The sequence below is a fragment of the Scardinius erythrophthalmus genome, assembly GCF_964197995.2.
Source record: "Scardinius erythrophthalmus genome assembly, chromosome: 16".
Taxonomy (NCBI): Eukaryota; Metazoa; Chordata; class Actinopteri; order Cypriniformes; family Leuciscidae; genus Scardinius; species Scardinius erythrophthalmus.
This window is the reverse complement of record NC_138236.1, coordinates 4,240,676-4,258,738: the sequence shown is the minus strand read 5'-3', so window position 1 is coordinate 4,258,738 and position 18,063 is coordinate 4,240,676. Positions and strand designations below refer to the sequence as shown.

The window sequence follows — 18,063 nt, the reverse complement described above, 5'->3', positions numbered from 1 at the left end:
TTACATCTGTTGCAATGTATATTACAAAATCCGGTTTCAGTGCACAAATGAGATTTGCAAATTGGTATTTTCGTCATACTACTGAAAAAACAATGTTAAAAAAAAGACTCATTTATTTCTATTTTGCAAAAAACAATCCAACTTCATGGCAGTACATTTAAAAGCGAGCAAATACAAGTATCACTTTATTGTAAAGTCCCGTTAGTAAATGCATGAACTAAAAAAATACATTTGTTGCAGTGTTTAATCGTTGTTAATCTTAGTTAATAAAAATACTACGGTTCATTGTTCATGTTGGCTCAATGCTTTAGTTTAGAAGTATGTAATGTAGTTAACAAATGTAACCTTACTTTAAAGTGTTACTAAACAATATTCTTGTAATATAGTGAAATAAAGGTGAGTTGTGTCTCTTGCTGCCATATTTCTAGTAATAAAAAAACCAGGCACGTGATTAAACTGCAAAAGTTGAGACAAAACATTTTAAAGAATTTTATAAATATTTCTGAAGGATCATGTGACACTGAAGACTGGAGTAATGATGCTGAAAATTCAGCTTTGATCACAGGAATAATTTTAAAATATATTCACATAGAAAACACTGGTATTTTAATATTTCACAGTATTACTGATTTTACTGTATTTGAACATATAAATGCAGCCTTGGTGGGCAGAAGAGACTTCTTTCAAAAGCATAAAAAGAATCGTAATAATTCCAACTTTTGAATGGTTGTGTGTGTATATAAAATAAACGATTTAAACAAAATAGTCCAGATGAATACACAAGGACGTCTCCTTGTTTGTGTCTGTCAGCTCTCAGTCTTGGGAGCCAGAGGCTGCAGGGTTGGACTCAGACCGGTGATGTTGTTAAGATGGCGAAGCTCCTGCTGCCACACTGGTGTTCTCCTGGCTGTTAGATGGCGGCGTGTGTGTTTTGCCAGGTGGTCGCTGCGCACAAAGCGACTGTGGCATACGGGGCAGGCGAAACGCTTCTCTCCCGTGTGTGAGCGCCGATGACGTGAAAGTTCATCAGATCTGGCAAAACGCCTCAAGCATCCGTCCCAGCAGCACCTGAACGGCTTCTCACCTGGAGGACAAGACACGTACAGGGAACAACTTTGAGGTTGTAACTTTGACAATTGAGAAGCACTGATCTAAATCATGCAAGCATAATATTGTGCATATATATATTTTATGCATATATATATATATATATATATATATATATATATATATATATATATATCATGCATATATATCAGTTATACTGGCTTAAATGTAAGATGTAGGCCTACATTTTTTATGTATATGAATTGCATTTAAAATGTATATGTATGACTGACAGATATGCATCTCATTAAGTTTGTTAAAGGTATAGCGGAGGATCTTTCCGAATTTTAGATAAGACCCGCCCTCTCCACTTTATGAAAAGTTTGATTGATTCACCAGAATGATTGACAATTAGGAGGACCAATAGTATAGGCATTCCACCTGGAAGTAAAAAAAATCCTCCACTATACCTTTAAAACTCTGTTTTCCAAACTTCTGGAAATATGACATACAATTTAAATACATACAGTATTGTCCAAAAGTGATGTCCGGGGAGGATATTTGTTTTTAAATGACCCTTAAAGTTTAATTAAACCATCAAAATATGACAATATTTTTTATTTTATTTTAAATATGAGGGAATAGCAAAACACTAAACTTGGAATCTGTCAAAGTGAAAATTTGCATTTAAACATATAAACACAAAAAGCATACATTGACTACAACATTATCAATTATTAATATTTCATTGGTTCTCTCTGGTCTATGCATGCATTCATAGTTTCTTTGTATGACAGCTTGGCAAAACATTGGTACAATTTGGCATGTTTTATAAAACAACCGACTCCAAGCACAACTATGCATTATGCGTACAAAATCTTGAATAATATTTGATTAAAAGGTGAAGGGTCAGATTTTCTAGGCCGGACGTCACTTTTGGCCACTATTGGAATAGAGCAGAAGAAGCGTCCTTCTCTCTACCTGTGTGTGTCCTCAGGTGTGCTTTCAGGTGGGAGCTTTTGAAGTATGTTTTCCCACAGTGCGGGTGAGTGCAGACATAGTCCCGAGTCCGTGGCGGAGCGGATTCAGATGCGGGTCTGTTTGCGGAGGAGTTGTGGACGGGAGCGGGAGCGATGGCGGGAAACTTCAAACCACGGGAAGGTGTTTGTTTAGGGGGAAGAATTACCACGACTGAACCTTTGGCCATCAGCCCGGCCACAAAAACCACAGACGACTGACAAACGCTTGCCGAACCAGCAAAGGATTGAGAGAGTGGAAGCGTCTGGAAGACTGAAACTGATGGCATGCTTCCAGAAGAAGAATCGGACACCATTGCAGCAGGGGCTGATGGGGGATCAGATCTGAGAGGCTGGAGGTTTACTGCTGATTCACTGGCGCTCTGACTCCGTGCATCTGACGTGTGGCGGATCACACTGATGGCTCGAGATCTGGTGACCCCTGACCCCTGGTGTTGGTCACAGTCGGGACTGTAGGGTGGAGTCATGCACGACACTGCCTGAAATAAAACAACGACCAGTTCATGAATGTTTCTTGACTTAACTAATGCAACTGATTAGCCAGATTACCTTACTCGTAAAAATAAAGGTTCTTTATTGGCATTGAATGTTTTAACATTCATAGAAGCTTTCCATTTCACAAAATCTTCTTTATAGGTTATTTAGATTATTTAAATGTTCTTTATAGAACCCAAAATGGTGGTTCTCTATAAAAAAGCCCTTTTGGAAACTTTATTTTTAAGAATATATATTGACAGGCTGCCTTTTCATTTAGCACGCAATTGAAGTTTTTGTGAGTGAATTTCACAAAAACACATTCAGATCATATTGTGCCATTATATTTAGATCATTATAAGTGGAGTAAAGGTTATGCGTATTTGGCGTACTGTCCGGAGGAGAGATCCTAGCTCGGATTATTCTCCCGAACCCAGTTACCCTACTCAGCAATGCTGTTTACTTGTGAATTTGCACATGGTTTGTCTTAAAGCAACACCACATGGACATATAAACAACATTAAAAGCTTGACTTTAAAATCAGTGTAGTTTAAAAAAAAAATTTTATTATATAATATAAATTATATAAATATTAAATGCAATAATATTTATTAATTAATAAATTTATTAATAATAATACAGTAATGAGTTGGAGATTTGCATACGATTTTTGTGTTATTGAGAGTTAAATATGCATTATTTTTATTAAAATACTATTTTTGTGTGTGATACTGGGTTGAAATATGACCTGGATCTGTCTGTGTGCTTCACCTCTGTCTCACTCACGAAGGGCGACTGGTGGAGATCAGCAGTGACTGAACACACTGAATCCTCACAGGCTTCAGAGGAAGGTGTCAAGGGACAAAATTCCCTCTCCTGGACATTCCCGGACTCCCAGTCAATGTTCATGGATATCAGGGCCTCCACAGCTTCTGAATGTCTCCTGTCGGTGTCTGTACATGTCACACGCTGCTAGATGTGAAAGTATCCGGAAGGAAAGATCATGAATATAATGATATGGAAGAGATTATCATTTCTGCCTGAAATTGACAATTTGCATAACTTCCCAAAGCTAAAATGTAATAGGCCTACTTAAAAAAAAAAAAAAAAAAAAAAAAAAAAAAATCTTATTTTCTTTATATAATAATAATGTTTTATTTTAAATACTTTTTTAAAAATCAAGGTAAAAAAATAGATTTTCATAATCATCAATTCCTTCAATGTACATCAACTATTAATGTTTGCTAATGGCTTTTATTCTAAATTAGCATTTAATAAACATAAATAAACAACTTAAATAAATATAATACAAATCAAACAAAAAGAAAGCATTAGCCAATATCTGCATCTCGGGCAAGTACGAAGTTAAACAGATTATTGATTAACTGCAGAAAGCACAGATAGTTTACTTACAATTTCAGATAGTGATGACATAGCCTACTGATGCTGTAATATATCTCTCGTTTATTATTGTGACTGAACACCTATGTCTCATTATGATACATACTGTCACCGTTTCTCGAGCTTTAGATTCATTCACATATTTCAGAAAACCGAGCCGGGGCCGTGTGGGCGTGGTTTCATCTCCAGCCAATCATCAACAAATGTGTGCTGAGCGTTAGCCAATGAGGAGAGAGTGTCGGTGCGTGATCAGTGTGTGATCCGCGCAGTGTGTGCGGGTGATACACAGACGGTCAGCTGTTCGTCCAGATATACAAACTGATATATCCCAGCTGAACCTGATTCATATTACTCTCATGTTTAATTCACAAGCCTTAAAAAGGGGTTATTTTCTTCGTAGCACTGTGTAATATCTTCCATTAATTCATGTTATTTAACTAATGCTAAAGAAATTAGTGTTTCTCCATTAAAGGGACAGTTCACCCAAACTTGAACATTCTGTCATCACTTACTCACCCTCATGTTGCTGCAAATCTGTATGAGTTTCTTACAAAAGAAGATATTTTGAAGAATGTTGGAAACCAAACATTTTCTGGTCATAAATGGCTTTGTTTTCCCCCCTGGAAGTCAATGGCTACGGTCAAATACCAATATTCTTTAAAATATTTTCTTTTGTCTTCAACAGAACAAGGTTTGGAACAACATGAGGGTGAGTAAATGATGACAGAATTTTCATTTTTGGGTGAACCTTTGCATTCAGTCTCCCCGTTCTTGAATATTTGGTTAGCCAACATCCTTGGTTTAGTAAGCTCTTATATAACAGTTACCCAACAGTCCAAACCCAAAGCGTAACATAATACCGACAATCTATCAGGGATGCTGGTTTATTCTCTCTGCTGAAGCACATTCTGCGCAAACTATATTCCTGATAACATTTTATAATAGTGTTAAATGACACCGCCTTCCATCTCCAGCATTAACGGATCATCTGAGGTCTGAGTTACTGGATTGAACCTTGCCCTAGATTTGTATGAGTGCATGTGTAAATCTAGAGCATTCGGACTGAGGCCAAATACACTTTTGCTCATGTACTTTACTCAACGGCATAGATCTGATCCGGAATGTGTCACAGACAGAGTTATTTTGGTGACTTCTCAGTTGGTGATCATATTACTACACATGTGACCACACAAACAAGCTTAGGCAAAGTGTGCAGATATTAATAAGTATTAAAGTCATCATGAAATCAAAATGGAGCATTCTTATTTTTTATGGAATATTGCAGTATTTATTATAAATTATTTATCTGTGCACATCTTTTTTTTTTATGTAGCCTAATCTTGAATCAAAATAACTTCCCCTCCCTCTTCTCTTCTCTGATGATGTGTTACTGGCGCGAGGGCGGGGCAACCTGTCACTCAAATGAGATCCACCAATAGCAAACCATCACAACCATCCAATCAATTCCCCATTGACAAAACCAGGCCCTGTCCTACATTTGTTCTTGTTCAAGAAGCTCTGTCACGAAGCTCTGTTTATACACCTGATATTAAGATGTGTTTTGGTCGATCGGATCACAAATAAACGAGGGACACATACCCGTTTACACCTGGTGTTTTAATCCGTCTCTTTTGTCCACTTTCAACCACTTCTGTCCTGATTTCTTCAAGGGGAAGGTCTATGGGCTGGTAAATGCATGGGTTTTTCAGATCTTTTGATCTAATGGACAAAATAAAATGCACCGAAAATGCAATTTACATAAAAATGAACGCATCAGATAGCCACAAGACCAGCCGAATGATGAGTGTGTGTTAGAAATGGTGCTTGGTACGTCTTTCGTCTTCAAAACAAATTTGGATCTTCAGCCGACAAAGTTTAAATCCCGTCTAGCTAGAGCTCTTCCCATAATGTTTAGGCATTAGATCATAGGAAAGTCTTTTTGTGGCTGTTTGAACACATTCGACCACATGAGCGTTTACACTACGACAGCAATCCGGTCTAATGTGTTTTCAACTACCTCTGGAAGTGGTCGACAGTGGACAAGCTCAACGTTTTAGACCCCGTTTACATCTGTATTTAGCGTCGTCCACTTTGTAATGGTCTGGGGGTATGTTCCTTTAAGACCCAGGTTTGGGGTTTCCCCTGGCAGTCACACAGAGTTGGACAGAGGCTGATATATGCTGTGCCATTCTGTATTCTTTTTGCATTTCCCACTAAATTAAATATTCGTTCAAGCTAAACTGTGTCGAATGCATCCTTACAACACATTAGGTTACAACCTGTGATTCGATCGACCAAAATGCATGGAGCAACTGACTAATCAGGATTGGAGGAGCACATTTCATCCTGAAGCTGCTCACTATTTTTAGCCCACTGAATTTTTCCTGTTTGCAGGTCCTCATCCGAGCACAAAGTGCACTAAACTCAGGAACCCACATGATTCCCAGTATAGCATGTGACGTGTTTGCACAAAGTCACTTTTTAACTCACTAAACAAAGTTTTGGCTAAAAATAACATCAGACTGGACCTGTCTGCATTGATTGTCCTTGATTGTTGATGTCACTGAAGATAAACTCACACAGATATTTAATGTCATTATCCTAAATGAAACCAGACATCTTCATTATACAAATAACCAACATTCATGAACAAGATAATAGTCCAGATAACAAATGTACAATATCTTTGACAAAATGTATTTATCAGTCAGTGCCTGCTTGTATACGCCTAATGAATGATGAACTTTAGAATATATAGTTTGCACAGAAAACAGACCTTTTTAAAAGACACTTTGTATATCTATATAACATAAAACATAAAAATCATTACATTTGTTTTTAAGAATGAGGCCAAAGATTATTTTTTATTGGTCATAATTTCATTCAAAAGAAATCAGCGATAAAACAGGGACCATGTGGAGGGTAAGGGTAAGATGAGACAGCATTTTCTTCAGTTGCACTGTATTTGAGGTGAAATAAAACAGTATTACTGTAATACTATACAGGAGAAAGTGATTGAGAAGGAAAACGCTGACACCTGCTGGACGTGACATGATACATTTACCCTGGCAATGCATTTACAGCTTTACAAATTATATTTTGGTGTTTTGCGTTTAAAATAATGATTCAGAGATTTTGAATTACTAGCAATGCATTTACCAGCTCAGTCTCACTCTGCAGAATATTTGTGACAAAAAGTCTAAGACACTAATGAAAATATAGATTGCCCTTTTTCCATAAAAAAAAAAAAATATATATATAGCATTGATCTTTTTTAGCTTAGCCAATACCATGTCCTGCTCCAGTCCCTGTGTGATACTATTATTAGAACAGAAAGTTGTAACAGAAAGTCGTAACATCTACATTAAGAAGGTTCAACTGACCTTTAATGTAGGCCATCACAATTTTCATTACCAGCTAGAATCTCTTTAGAGCTCATCTTATTATTTTAAGCATTAGGGGATTTATCAGTATGCCAAGATACATTACCAGCATTAATAAAGTCAATTTCTAAGTCAATTTCTAAACAGAATGTCAGTTTTATTTAACTTTTATTTGAATTAACTTTTGACAGTAAATTCAATGTAAATATGATTTCTTTGCTTTGCACACCTCTGAAGTTACAGGTGAAAAAGATGAGTGTGTTTGTAAGTGAGGTGGGCATGGCAGCTTTATTCCTATGGGTGCATTTACACAACAAAGCATCATGTCTTCAGCACACACACCGATTTTGTCCCCATAATGTCGACATGGTATACCTGAACCACACACATTTTTTTCCACTATATTAGTGAGGACATTGGATATACTTCCATTGATTTTATATCAGCTTTATTATATTTTCTGTGGCCTAACCCAAACCCTACCCCTAAACCTATCCATCAAAAAACACGTGCAAAACACTAGATTTAAATAAAAACATGGCCGATTCATAAGCCTTTTAACAAGTGAGGTGAGACCAGTAAAATGTCCTCACAAGTCGGTTGTCATAATAGTTCACTATATAAGTGAGGACATTTGGCCCTCACAAGTATAGCCACAAACACACACACACATACGCTGTCAAAAATGTCGACTTTTTGACTTTGACGTCTCAATATCGACTTTTCAACTCATAAGTTTAACTCAGTATGCCATAATTCCGCAATTATGATTTGCAAAGTAATTATTTTGTTTCGTATGTGACGAAACAAAACGAGCTACCAAAGATAACACGGCAATAACCGTGAATTTATTTACTACAATGACTCAGATCACTCGACGCCAACACAATGACAACACATGGGAAATAAACCCTTGACCCCGCCCCTCTTCCCTATCTTTATCCCTCTCAGCCAATCCACTTCCCCAACACATGCTTTCTCTCAACCAATCAGCGTCGCCGTTACACGCGCATCCTTTCCAACAGACCCAAAGAAGCTTAAACAGAGTTAAGATGGCGGCATGTGGATGAGGAGGTTGTATATTTCAGCTCTTCGGTTGCTTTTAGCGAAGAAAACACATTCTCAAACCTAACCCGTAAAGAAAAGAAAAAATCCCCCCACAAATTAATTTACCCGGGACCGTGTCCATGACGTCCATTCACTTCGTGGTTCACCCGTTACCCGGGACCGAAGACCAGCTAAATGACAGGTATTTATAAGAAAGAAGCGGTTTACAATCAGTATTTACCCTTGAATGAGGTGAAAGGGTTTTCAAAAAGTGTTAATAAAATATACAGAGGATTTTAGGGCTGTTGCAAACGCTCAAGGTTGGGCATTTGGGTCTAAAAATAACGAGGCCCGGCTGACTGGAGACACAATGCGGGTTGGGGGATGGGGAGATGAAAAGAGAGGGAACTGCGATAAATTCATACTTTCACACCCCAAATAAACACAAAAGTACGCTTTATTTATTAGGTTAAACTTAAGTTCTATATGATACACCGAATGAATGTGAACAGAATTGACGAATAAAATCTTCTCAGGTTAGCCGGTTAGCCTTTAGCACTCCGCGAGCTCATCTGTTTAATTAATTTATCCTCAATAAATTTGTTGGGAATGATATCTCAATCACTGTTTTGACGCTTACCCGTTTGGATTGTTTGATATCCAGGGTTGGATTGGTGAACAGTTCGTTATGACAGTTGCCTATAAACGCGAAGACACGATGTTTTCTGCTAAAGATGGTCTCTAGATAAAGAATTGCAATGTTTTGTGTAACGTTTTCATAGATCTTGAGCAGAGTTTATTTCTTTGTCGTGACTCGTGACATGTAAAACCCCCATTCCGAAAGCTTTAGTTGTAACGTCACTGATATATACTGTTTGTTTAACACTTGAAATTATTTAAAGGACCTATTTTTCGTCAACTTGACTAGTCCGAATGATCCCATGCAGTTGGTCATGGAGGTGATTGCTATGGCTGATGATGACAGCTGCATGTGTTCAGCTGATGGCCAGTGTAACACTGAAGGCATCTTTGGACAAAATGGGTGTTGGGAATCTGCTATGTTTCTTTCAAAGCTGTGTGTTGGGGTTTTCCCACTGCAAGTCTCCAAGCATTCCACTTTAATATACTTCTAGCCCACCAAAGATCCCTTAAAATGCTTATTTTGTTCTCAGTTTTGGAAATTAATAGCCTAATTGGCAGTCTCCTATCAGGCGTACCATCAAAGAAAGGATTATATAGCTAAATGAGATCCACAAAGGTTTAAATATAATTTAGCCTTTAGACACTATATTAAAAACATGAGACCTTACACGCACACATTTGTGTGTGCAATGCATTATGAATATTTTTATACTTACTATCACAACTTGTAATTACTTTAATGAGCTCATTGTTTGTTTCCTTAAATTAATTCAGGATGTTAGCTATCTGCATGATTTTTATTATCTTTGAACTGAAATATGGACAATACTTGGACACAATCACCTCTGATAACAGATCTCTCTAAATCAGTGTATTCCCATCCACTGTGTGTGCCATGACAAGTTGTCAGGTGAGCTGTAGAAAATGAGCAAATTCCTAAAATTAAATGCTATAAATGAGAATATATCATCGCTGTCGGCCGAAACCTCTCATCTCTAAATCTCGTCATTTTTGTTTTATTATATGAATGCTGTTGGTTACCTTTATGTCTGTATGTGGGTTTTAACCAAAACAAAAGCATTTAAAAGGGGTTTTGACTAAACCTCAACTCTATTGGCTTCTCAAACTGTCAGTCAAACCTCATAACTCCACCCACCTCTATTGTGAATAAAGTGACATACACCGTTTGGAGACTGTCTCTGCTTGTTTGCAATGCAAGGGTAAATAAAGAACTGATGCTTGAGTAAAAGTACAGCGTTTTCTTCACTCAAGAAACACTGTCCATAAAGGCTAATGTTTTTTTTTTTTTGTATTTGAAGAGTGGAGAATAGTCTTAGTCTGGTATTTGTCGTCTAGTTAAAGCAAATATGCCGTTTTAAATATCCTGTGTGCATAGCGCTCCATCTTTTGTATCATGACATTTTGATAAGATTTCAACAAGAAAACCGAGCACCCATATAGCTACAATAAACTTTAGCCTATATCCTGTAAGTTGATGTAACGCGATGCACTTACTGCTTCAGATGACAGACAACATATAGCCTATCTGTCATTCGCTGGTCAAAAACCTTGTGACTCCATTTGCGCTTGATTTTTTTTTTCATAAAATGTTAGGCTAATAATGACACGTGCATGTGTATATAAAGCCACAATACCAACTTCGACGGTTTCCACCGACAGCGACATTAAATTAGTTGTTTTATCACCGACAACATCATATAACTTGTGTTCCTACCTAACTTAAGCTCAAGTTTCACATTAAATGTGAGTTCTACTTTTAATATAATATCTAGTTTTAATATGCCGTTTGAAGCAATGCATGTTTGTGCAATTATTTTTATATAGTGGTGTGCGTTGGGAATTATTTTTACTTATCAAAACTGCCATTGCAAAAAAAGGTTGTGAAACTCTGCTCTAAATTGTAATGTATGGGTTTCTCATGCATTTTCTGTTAAGCTGCTTTGAAATTATATGTGATATACAAATACATTTAAATTGAATTAAAATATTATCCCTAAGTAATGTATTACTTCACAACTGCACTGTAAAATAAATGTAAATGAATAAATATTTTATAAGTATAAAACATTTTTTAAACTGTAAAATGACACTACTTATGTCTTATTTTCCTAAATGGTTACACAATTATTTTCATCTTTGTTTCGGCTGTGTATGTTTAATATTAAAATCCTATGCGTTGCTGTGGCTTTTGAGTAATTGAGTATATTAATTATTTTGGGGTGCTGTTTTTTTATTTATAAGGTAATCGGTGTCATTTTTAGGCGATTGATAGTCACAATATTAAAGAATAGTAAGCATTTTTTGTTAGTGCATGGAAATTTAAAATGCTGTGAACAGTTTCATGCTGACTTTGTGATTATTTCCAACAAAGGGAAAACATGCATTGCATCAAGACTAAATGCAATTGAGCCATTTTGTTAGTAAACTTAGCACTCTGCTACATATTGTCATCTTGCATTTCTCGTTACTGTGTGTAGATTGTGGTGTTCTTTACTATCTGTGCTCCCCCAGACCGGATGTAAACTTGCACTAGTCATTAACGTTTCAGCCTGTATGCGGACACTTTCATCCTTCATTCTTCTCTGATACGTCCTGCAATAATGAGCTGTGACGTGAAGGCTTTTCTGCTGCACAGCTCTGACAGGAATCGAGGGACCTTTCTGCACACGTGTCCCCTTGAAGCTGGATTCAGAATGATCTCTGTAGCTGCTGCGCAAGGATATTCTGTTGCAGTATGTGTGTATTAGTCTGTGTAGCTGATGTTGGGCTTTTAGTCTGTATCAGAAAGTACAATGCATTGCAAAGCTTGCAAGCCAGAGGCTGTGTATTCATGTTATTGTTGCTTTGGCAATATTATATGTAAAACAATCATGCTAATAAAGTGCTTTAAGCCCCATTTTCCCAAGTATTTCCATTACAGCTTAAGATAGGGCTCCAGACTAACATTTTAGAGCAGTGGCATTGGTGCCACTAAGTTCTACATATGGTGGTGCCATAGTTGTTTAATCATAAAGGTAATGTAAAAGGAGCACTCTTTACTTGTTTACTGTGTAGTAAACAGTAACAGTTTGAAGAAAAGTCTTAATTTTTTGAGACTCCCCCCTCATATACTAGGGTGTGGAAATGGCTAACAAGTCAATCTGTGCTCCTCTACCGCCATCTACTGGTTATAGTGGTAATTTCATGTTTTTTTTTTTAGTTTTTTTTTTTATAAAAGTGTTTGTTTGCCACTAAGTTTGAGTTTTCCTACATCTTTAAATTTAGTTTTACAAATCATCACAATAAAAATAACATTAAAATTGGATAATATTTAGAGCTTTGAGGTGCTGGAAGAAGTGTGAAGCCCTTAAAAGTGCTTGAATTCCACTCTTAAAAGGTTGTATGAACCCTAAGATGAAAAATGTTTAATAAAACAAAACCATTAGACTATTTCTGCCACAATACCATGGTTACAGTTAGCATTGCTAGATTAAATCCATGGTGCATGTTGGTGATTTGTGGATTGAAAAGCCTTCTATAAGTTGTTTGTTCATGGCACAATGCTCACGGTTTCAATGTCAATGCTGTTTGATCTGATATCTGTGGTTTATTACCGAGTTATGAGCCGAATATGAATGCTTCCCACTAGATCTCGCTGAGATGCTATTAATTCTACGGCAAATTAACCTTGCTGTGTGTTACAGAACGGCCCACGAGTACCTGTTCTGAGCTCGTGTTGCGCCATCTAGTATTGCTCTGAGCTGATAAACGGTCCACGAAGTTCGTTACACTTTCGTTAGGTTTGACGTTTCTTATTGATTGGGCAATGTGGTGGTGGCACCAGTGCAACTTCTTACAAAATTTAGTCTAACCAGCAGGAAAAAAGGTTGCAAAATGCAACCATTTGGTTGCAGTCTGGAGCCCTGTAATATGATGTACTAAGCATCGTGGGAAAAGATTGTTTTTTGGCTTTTTTTCTGAGAAAAGGGGTGTGTTTTTTTTTCTGGACGAGCTGTTAAATGCATTTCAGGACTACTCTTTGTTTTCATATTGAATTGATTTACAGAGGCCAAACATACAGAGGGATATGCTCAGTGGTTTGTAATGATTGTATTTATATGAGATGATCTGAAGACCTCACCGATAGGTGATTGTATGTAATCATTTGACCATGCAATTTAGAAAACAACCATTAAGCTTTTTTCATCATTTTAAAACATATGTCTTTTGAGTTCAATGGATGTTGTAAATGGGTTCAGTAGTGTCTCCATCACTTATCATTGTTTAGATGATGCTGTAGGCATGTTGCTGTACCGATGTTCTGAGTATGCCAAGAAAGACATTGGCTCTGATCCAAAACCTAGTGAGGTGCCTTGCGGTCTACTGCCTTCTAAGGTAGCGTCCTCCTACCTGAAATGAAACCTCAAGGGATTTATTTGGAGCGTTTTACCTACATAGGCAGCATCCTTCTATCATATATATGGTGCTCTACACACAAAGTGTATGTGGTCCTATGGTACCTTAAAATGCTGCCTATTTAGTCAGCTCACTAGGTTTTTGGTGTGTAGCATTACAATTTTACTGCTGATTTGACACGCTTTTGGTCCAAGAAGCGCTTGAAGGGCTAAAGTTGGCCAATATCTGAGAAAAATCTTTTTTCCTCAGCCAATTTGGACCGGGCTGCAAATCTACTCTTTCTTCATATGTCTCTGTCTGCTGCGCATCTGCATTTACTCATATGAAAGCTGCAGCACAACATGCGGCCTTCCAAGTATGTTATCTGTCCACAGTGCACTTATACCAAAGGTTTCCTTGCTGAAATTGTTTGCATTTGTTTTTGCATTTGGAGTGGGCCTAAACATCTCTTTATCTTTCATGCAGAGTCATTAATGAAATCGCATGCATTAATGATAGAGATAGATAGATTTTGATAGAGAGAAGATTTCCAGTGTAGCCTTTGTTCATTTACTTTTTTACCCTTTCACTATTGCGGCTTGCACCACTTATTTTCTTACATTTTATTATTTCCTGAGTTTGTTGTATCCTTATAAACTTCAGATTGGTCCTGCTTTCTCTTTTTAAGGCATGATTATTTAAAAAGGATGTATTGGCTGCTTGTATTTGCACAAATATGCTGTTTTTAATCCTGTTGAGCTTTAAGGGAGCGTCTTATATAATTCGTCATTTGATTAATTTGCCGATACATTTTATGATCATATTATGTGAAAACATTACAAATATTTAGGCTACATGTTTATTACAAATTATGAGACGAGCTATGACTTAGGAGTCATTTGTTTATGACCTTAAACTAGGCCTCCCGTTTTATTTGTATCTCCAGTGTTCTGATGTATTCAGTGAACTATTCAGTTTTTGAAATTGCTTTTTCCAAATGTATTATGCATGTATATTAAACATGACAGTGCATAATGATAGTTTAACATCATTTCTTGCATTGTAAAGTGAAGGGTAAAATAACCTACCTAAGGCCACTTAATTCCTCTGACCGTAGCCATAATCGGTTTCTCAGTTTTTCTTCCATCTCCTATGTTTTTCTATTCAACCATAATATTCAATCCTCCAAAGGTTTTGGCCAGTTTCAGTTCAGACGTTTTGGCTCTTCCTCATTTGGGATGAAACATTATTATTTTAGGCATTTACTGTGGACATTGAGTTTTTAATCGCATGCCTTTGTGTCTTACAGGCTCCGTGAAGTGTCGGAAAAGCTCAATAAATACAACTGTAACAGGTATGTTTTACCAAGTATTTACATTTTAAGCCCTGTGGTTTTAGAATTCTTTCCACATCAATGAAGTATTGAGTTTTGTGAAAACACTTGGCTAACGTTTCTCTGTCCACACATCAGTCATCCACACCTTATTCCGTTGGAGCAAGCCAAACTTAAGCAGTGTGTGGTTGGACCAAATCATGCTGGATTCCTCCTTGAGGTAACATTTACTATGCAGCACTGTTATTTATATCATTCATTGCTTTAGGCTTTTTCCTCATTTTAAAGGAACAATTTACTCCAAATATGAATATTATACCATGTGCTTGTACTCGTGTTGCTCCAAATCAGTCTGCTTGTTTTTTCTTCATAAAACTTCACACTAACCATGTTTGTCAAGCTTTACTGCTTTTTTACTGCTCCTGTTCTGCTTTGTTCCATTGAAGAAAAATTGGGGAATGTTGGAACGAGATAAGGGTGAATAAATAATGACTGCTTGTGTCTGATCAACACAGAGCAATGTGGAAAATAATATACTCTTTTGTTTCAGGATGGACGTATCTGCAGGATAAGCTTTGCTGTCCAGCCCGACCGACTGGAGCTCGGCAAGCCTGATGGCAATGATGGGTGAGAAAAGAATACCTGTCAGACACATGGAAAATGCATGTTTGAGCTGGCATGCTAAATAACTAAACTAGATCTGTCCCTTTCGGTTATGATTGCTCTGGATTTATTTTGACCTATTAAGTTTGTTTTAGTTCTGTTTTAAGTATGCTAACTTTTCAACCCACCTCACATGTTTAGATTTAAAGGTTGTGTCGTAGGCTTTGGTTTGAAGACAAGTTCATTTTTATTATTGTGTTAGCGTAGCATGAATGCACTTAAATATAAACACTATATACGATGCATTTATTATCCCAGACATGTATAGTTGCATGGTGAAAATGCTTTTGTATTATATTGTATAATATTCTTATTAATGACAGGGTGTGAAATTTAGGCTTTTGTGGTTTAGATGGAAGTAACTCAATAAATCTGAATCTATAGGCTTCAGTACATTATTATAGAGGTTTGGCTACCTTTTGTTTGGTTTTATCAGCAATGTTTTTTATTATTATTGAAATATAGAAAAACAAATGCACATTCTTGCTTAAAAATGATTTATTATTTGCTGGTACAGACTTTAAAGAGCATATCATATGATGATGATTATTATTATTATTATATATTTTTTTAAATTAAGAGATCAATGAAAATGTATTGTAACTAATAAAATTCAAAACTTCGGAGTCTGAAAAGAGCATTTAAACACTTTAGTGAAAAACTAAACAAAACAGCTTGTTACGAACATTATGGCGGCTTTGCTGTCCGCTGCCCATTGCAGTGATTTGTTTGTGGTGTTTTGCTTGAACTAAGCAGGTGGGCTAGTGTTTCTCTTCCTGTTGTTTTTGTGATTGAAGCTATGTCGCACCAGTGCAAATCCCCTTTTGTGAACTGCAAGCAATACACAGTGTTTGTATATGACCAAAATATTTAGCGGGCATGATGGCACATGATTTAGGGGAAATTTTTAGCAGTTCCCTGCCAGCCTTTCCTACAGCTCTTGCCTGAGGAATGAGCTGCAGTCAGTTCTGATTCCCAAGGGTGTTGCCATGTTAGTCGCCCCACAGTACAAAAGGGCCGATTGGCTCGTAGGACTGGGCTCTCCAGGCTCTGTGATGGTCCCACTTGTGGGACTATAGGTTTGTAACTGATCTCCCATCTTTTGTTTCCAGTTCAAAGTTGAGCAGTGTCTCAGGGGCAGGAAGGAGCTCCAGGCCAGGCAGGACTAGTGATCCGCCCTGGTTCCTGTCTGGTTCTGACACACTGGGCAGACTGGCTGGCAACACCCTTGGGTAAGTTGTGGCAGGGCTATCAGAAATGCAGCCATCAGGTAATGTTGGCAGCCTCACATGCGGTGGTGCCTTTGGTTATAAGAAATCTGTTTTAAAGATGATTTTGCTGTGTTTTGTTTGCATGCAGTAAAAGTCCCTCCTGAAAATATTTACACTACAAGCCCATTTCCAGAAATATTTGGTTTTTATATGCGAGACACTGTTAGCAGTAAAATTAAACTGCTAGTAGAGCTGGGCAATATAGCTCAATTGTAATCCGATATTTTTAACTTTTTTACTATATATTTTATAGTTTACGTGTGTGTGTGTATGTGTTTGTAATGAAACACAAAATGGAGAACTTTTTTTTTTTTTTTAGTAGTAGTCAAAAATGCAGTAAAATGTGCAAATGAACAAGTAAAAATATTTAATCATTTTCATTTATGAACTAATATAAAATACATAGTGTTAAACTATTTGTTATAAAATCATTTTTATTATTATATATAGTATAATATTGTAAAAGCAACATGTTGTTTTGCTGAAACATTTAAATATGAAAAATTAACATTTTGAGTCCCCATGCGAATTAATTTTAAATTGATTCACAGAATTAAACTTCAATTTTATCATTTTATTTTTATTTTTTATTTTTACAAGTTTTAATCAGAGACTCTATTTAAAAACATCAGTCCTAATGCTCTCATATTCACAAGACAAGGAATGTAAAACTAGTCCCTAAACATGGTCCTGTGGAGTTCAATATCACTCAGAGAGTATCTTGTTGGCCGTATACTGATCCTGATTGTCGGTGTGCCTGACAGGAGCCGCTGGAGTTCAGGAGTAAATGGTGGCAGCAGTGGCGGCGGGGGCAGTGGCGGCGGAGGCTCAGGAGGAGGCAGCGGGAGCGGAGGAGGGGGTGGAGGAGGTGCTGGAGGAGGCGGATCTTCAGGCCGATCCTCCACAGCAGCCCGAGATTCACGCAGACAGACCCGCGTGATCCGCACTGGCAGAGATCGAGGCTCCGGCCTGCTGGGCAGTCAGCCACAGCCGGTAATACCAGCCTCTGTCATCCCAGAGGAGCTCATCTCTCAGGTAAACTCTTGCTTCAGGAGGTTCATTATTTCTGACTTCTTAAGCTAGATGTGCTTACCATGGGTCTATTTAGTAACTTTTTTACATAAATCACTAAAAGTTTTTTTTTTTTTTTTTTTTTTTTTACACTCAACATCCAATTATTTTCAACTGAGAAACATTACACAGTTTAAAAAGCTGAAATAATTTTAGTAAAACAACCAGGACTGCAACCAAATATTATTATTATTATACTTAATTGAATAATAAAGCCTTTTTATTGCCTGTGTTTTATTGGAAAATAATTTAACTAGAGGTGGGCATAGATTAATTTTTTTAATCTAGATTAATTTTGA

At 37.0% G+C, this 18,063-nt stretch overlaps 2 protein-coding genes across 10 annotated transcripts in view; one reads left to right on the top strand and one right to left on the bottom strand.

The window, feature by feature from the left end:
- Positions 1 to 95: 95 nt before the first annotated feature.
- klf10 (Kruppel like factor 10) lies at positions 96 to 4,128 on the bottom strand. Of its 3 annotated transcripts, none has more exons than XM_081388521.1 (4): positions 3,972 to 4,128; positions 3,330 to 3,530; positions 2,029 to 2,563; positions 96 to 1,084 (listed from the first exon to the last, which is right to left on the bottom strand). In XM_081388521.1, the coding sequence occupies exons 1-4, from the start codon at positions 3,990 to 3,992 to the stop codon at positions 807 to 809; spliced, it is 1,035 nt and encodes a 344-aa protein (XP_081244647.1). In that variant the 5' UTR covers positions 3,993 to 4,128; the 3' UTR covers positions 96 to 806. The 3 variants fall into 3 exon arrangements, with proteins under 3 accessions (XP_081244647.1, XP_081244649.1, XP_081244648.1); XM_081388523.1 differs by having other exon boundaries at positions 3,345 to 3,530; positions 3,972 to 4,124; XM_081388522.1 differs by having other exon boundaries at positions 3,330 to 3,527; positions 3,972 to 4,079.
- A 4,217-nt stretch (positions 4,129 to 8,345) lies between these two features.
- The window catches only part of ubr5 (ubiquitin protein ligase E3 component n-recognin 5), a 58,583-nt gene continuing 48,865 nt past the window's right edge, over positions 8,346 to 18,063 (top strand). For 6 of the 7 annotated variants that reach the window (XM_081388912.1, XM_081388909.1, XM_081388910.1 and 3 more), the window contains exons 1-6: positions 8,366 to 8,591; positions 14,736 to 14,780; positions 14,898 to 14,979; positions 15,310 to 15,386; positions 16,535 to 16,654; positions 17,458 to 17,728. In XM_081388912.1, the coding sequence (XP_081245038.1) occupies positions 8,530 to 8,591; positions 14,736 to 14,780; positions 14,898 to 14,979; positions 15,310 to 15,386; positions 16,535 to 16,654; positions 17,458 to 17,728 (657 nt within the window). In that variant the 5' untranslated portion in view covers positions 8,366 to 8,529. Of the gene's footprint in view, positions 8,592 to 14,735; positions 14,781 to 14,897; positions 14,980 to 15,309; positions 15,387 to 16,534; positions 16,655 to 17,457; positions 17,729 to 18,063 lie in introns of all 7 variants that reach the window. The other variant, XM_081388911.1, reaches the window with a different exon arrangement.